Source organism: Macaca nemestrina, chromosome 14, assembly GCF_043159975.1.
Source record: "Macaca nemestrina isolate mMacNem1 chromosome 14, mMacNem.hap1, whole genome shotgun sequence".
NCBI classification, from domain to species: domain Eukaryota; kingdom Metazoa; phylum Chordata; class Mammalia; order Primates; family Cercopithecidae; genus Macaca; species Macaca nemestrina.
The window spans coordinates 75,097,489-75,100,808 of NC_092138.1; the positions used below are offsets into that span (position 1 = coordinate 75,097,489).

The window sequence follows — 3,320 nt, forward strand, 5'->3', positions numbered from 1 at the left end:
TTCAAATTTATGACCTTCTCTGAGAATGAAGAATATTTGATGTGATGTAAAACAATTCAGTAATGGCCATGATTACAATCTGCTACTAAGAAGCAAGTTATACAATCACAATTGTACAATGATGACACTGACAGTATGCATTTCCCACACCACCATACACTGTTAACCATTCGTCTCTCACTTGGAAAACAAACAAGTTGTGAACAAGATTATAAAGCATCACTCAGACAGAAGCTTCAATGGATTTCTGAAGGGTAAAGATGCCTTTATAGGGTGAAGCTTATTTCCCAAAAGAAAAAGTGTTTCTGAAAGCAAATAGATCTTTATGTGCCATGAGAAATATCTGCCCTCAATGGCCTTCTCTTTAAGCCATGTTGAGTAGTAGAAAAGTTACGGGTCCCATATCAAGTACAACTTGATCTCATTCATATTATAAAACTCTCCTACAATCTGAAGGAGAAACTACCAACCTTATGCATTATTTTTAACTTCATTTAAATTAACGAGTCTGACTTCATAACACTATTGGGAGAAGAGTAAAGTTCCCCTTCCCAAAGACAGTGTAGGTAGGAAACATGTTTACGTATTGTTTGAATAACCCTACAATTAGGCAAGACAAGCTACTGACTATAATTGGATTTATGGGACACTGTCCCTGGAGTTTTAGAATTTGTAATACTGTACAAATAGATGTTTAACTTTAATTTGCTGCATGAATTGGAGACTTTTCAAAAGCAACAAATAGCTTAAATTGCCCTACACTGCCAATGGCTGGTTCTTTGGAGGATGTTACTGTAGCACAAACATCAGGACAACTAAAGCAAGATGAAAGAAATATTTGCCATGTGTCTCCCAGCATGAGACACATGTCACCATTTTCCTGGGTTTAAGAAAGAAATTCTGGGGCTTGTGTCTAAGTGTTCAAAGTCTCTGTTAATTTATGGCTGCAGAAACCTATACCTTTTTTTTGCCTTTATTCACTGAGACTTCCAAATTATTTTGGATATATCTCTAGGAATGGCAGAAGAAACTGCGAACCTGGAAATCCTAACAGTTCCTAAGTAAGAAGATTATTACCAAATCAGAGGAAGAAAGTCATGCCAATGGTACAGAGGTAAACAGATCAGTTAAAATGTGGTTTTGGAAAAAGAAAGAATGCAAAATGTTGTTTCTTTTCTCATTCTTTTATGATGCTGATTAAATACACCATCTTCCTACCCTCACATTGCCAAAAGAAAATCTTACAGCAAAAGTAATATTTTAAGGATGTATCTGTTGACTTCCTGCTTAAATTTTTCTTATTAGTGACATATTTCTTCAAACAAATATTACTATCGCTAACCTAGAGAACCATTTAAGAACCGACCACAAGTTCATATAAATAAAACATGCCAGATATGTGAAGGAGGGGGTTACGTTTTATATATGTGCGACATTAATCCTTCTATGCAGGATGAACATAACATAAAAAAATGTTCCTGGCAAACTGGACATCTGTAAAAGTATTTTTCTTCCTGGGATTTTCTCAGTACCCTAAAGTTCAGGTCATCATATTTGTGGTGTGCTTGCTGATGTACCTCATCACCTTACTGGGCAATGTTATTCTGATCTCCATCACCATCCCAGATTCCCACCTCCACACCCCTATGTACCTCTTCCTCAGCAATCTCTCCTTTCTGGACATCTGGTACACCTCTTCTGCGCTCACTCCAATGCTGGCAAACTTTGTTTCAGGGAGAAACACTATTTCATTCTCAGGATGTGCCACTCAGATGTACCTCTCCCTTGCCATGGGCTCCACTGAGTGTGTACTCCTGTCCATGATGGCATATGACCGGTATGTGGCCATCTGCAACCCCCTGAGATACCCTGTCATCATGAATAGGAGAACCTGTGTGCAGATTGCAGCTGGCTCCTGGATGACAGGCTGTCTCACTGCCCTGGTGGAAACAATGTCTGTGCTGCCACTGCCTCTCTGTGGTAATAGTATCATCAATCATTTCACTTGTGAAATTCTGGCTGTATTGAAATTGGTTTGTGTGGACACCTCCCTGGTGCAGTTAATCATGCTGGTGATCAGTGTACTTCTTCTCCCCCTGCCAATGCTACTCATTTGTATCTCTTATGCATTTATCCTCACCAGTATCCTGAGAATCAGTTCAGTGGAAGGCCGAAGTAAAGCCTTTTCAACGTGCACAGCCCACCTGATGGTGGTAGTTTTGTTCTATGGTACAGCTCTCTCCATGTACCTGAAGCCCTCTGCCGTAGATTCACAGGAAATAGATAAATTTATGGCTTTGGTATATGCTGGACTAACCCCCATGTTGAATCCTATCATCTATAGTCTACGGAACAAAGAGGTGAAAGTGGCCTTGAAAAAATTGCTGATTAGAAATCCTTTTAATACCGCCTGCATTTCCATCCTCAAATAACAATCACACTCATCTAGAAAATCAACATTACCCAGAAAACTGCCCAATAGTTTACTTAAACTAACCCTGGAAAATACTTACTTTCAATAGAAGTTTACTATTATGTCCTCTATTCTGATTTGTCTTACAAGTAAAACTTCATATTAACAGATCGTTTATGAAGAATAAATTATGTTTCCAGGAAAGCAATTAGCATTTATTGAACACTAGTATAACATTAAAATTAGATAATTGTCTACTGTTTCATATTTACTTTCTGTAGCATCTCAGTGTCCAGCTGTGACATAAGCATAACAATACACAAAAACTATACAATTGTGAGCCTAGTAAATTTTGAAATAGTTTACTTCAAATGATTCACAATTTCCCCTCAATTTAAAAAGAAATCTATATTTTTTAATTAGTATGGATACAACTCAAAGTATACACACATGCACACACACACCCCTAATAAATTTGTAAAACCAAAACAGCATCAATTTTGGAACTCTCCCTAGTTTCCAACATGTTAAAGTGGAAAAAACATGGCTTTAGATGTAATGAAATATGAGTGATTTTGTTTTGTTTCATTTTGTTTTTTGAGACGGAGTCTCACTCTGTTGCCCAGATTGGAGTGCAGTGGCGCGATCTTGGCTCACTGCAAGCTCCACCTCCTGGGTTGATGCCATTCTCCCGCCTCAGCCTCCAAAGTAGCTAGGACTACAGGTGCCCACCACTATGCCCGGCTAATTTTTGCATTTTTAGTACAGACAGGGTTTCACCTTGTTAGCCAGGATGGTCTCGATCTCCTGACCTCGTGATCCGCTCACCTCGGCCTCCCAAAAGTGCTGGGATTACAGGCGTGAGCTGCCACACCGGCTGAGTGATTTTGTTTATTTGGAATGTATA

The 3,320-nt window shown here is 38.8% G+C and overlaps 1 protein-coding gene across 1 annotated transcript; it reads left to right on the forward strand.

Annotated features, from left to right (window-relative positions):
* Positions 1-1,472: 1,472 nt before the first annotated feature.
* On the forward strand, positions 1,473-2,432 carry LOC105481007 (olfactory receptor family 13 subfamily F member 1). Its single transcript, XM_011740251.2, has one exon. It carries the CDS (start codon positions 1,473-1,475, stop codon positions 2,430-2,432), a length of 960 nt encoding a protein of 319 aa, XP_011738553.2.
* Positions 2,433-3,320: the final 888 nt, after the last annotated feature.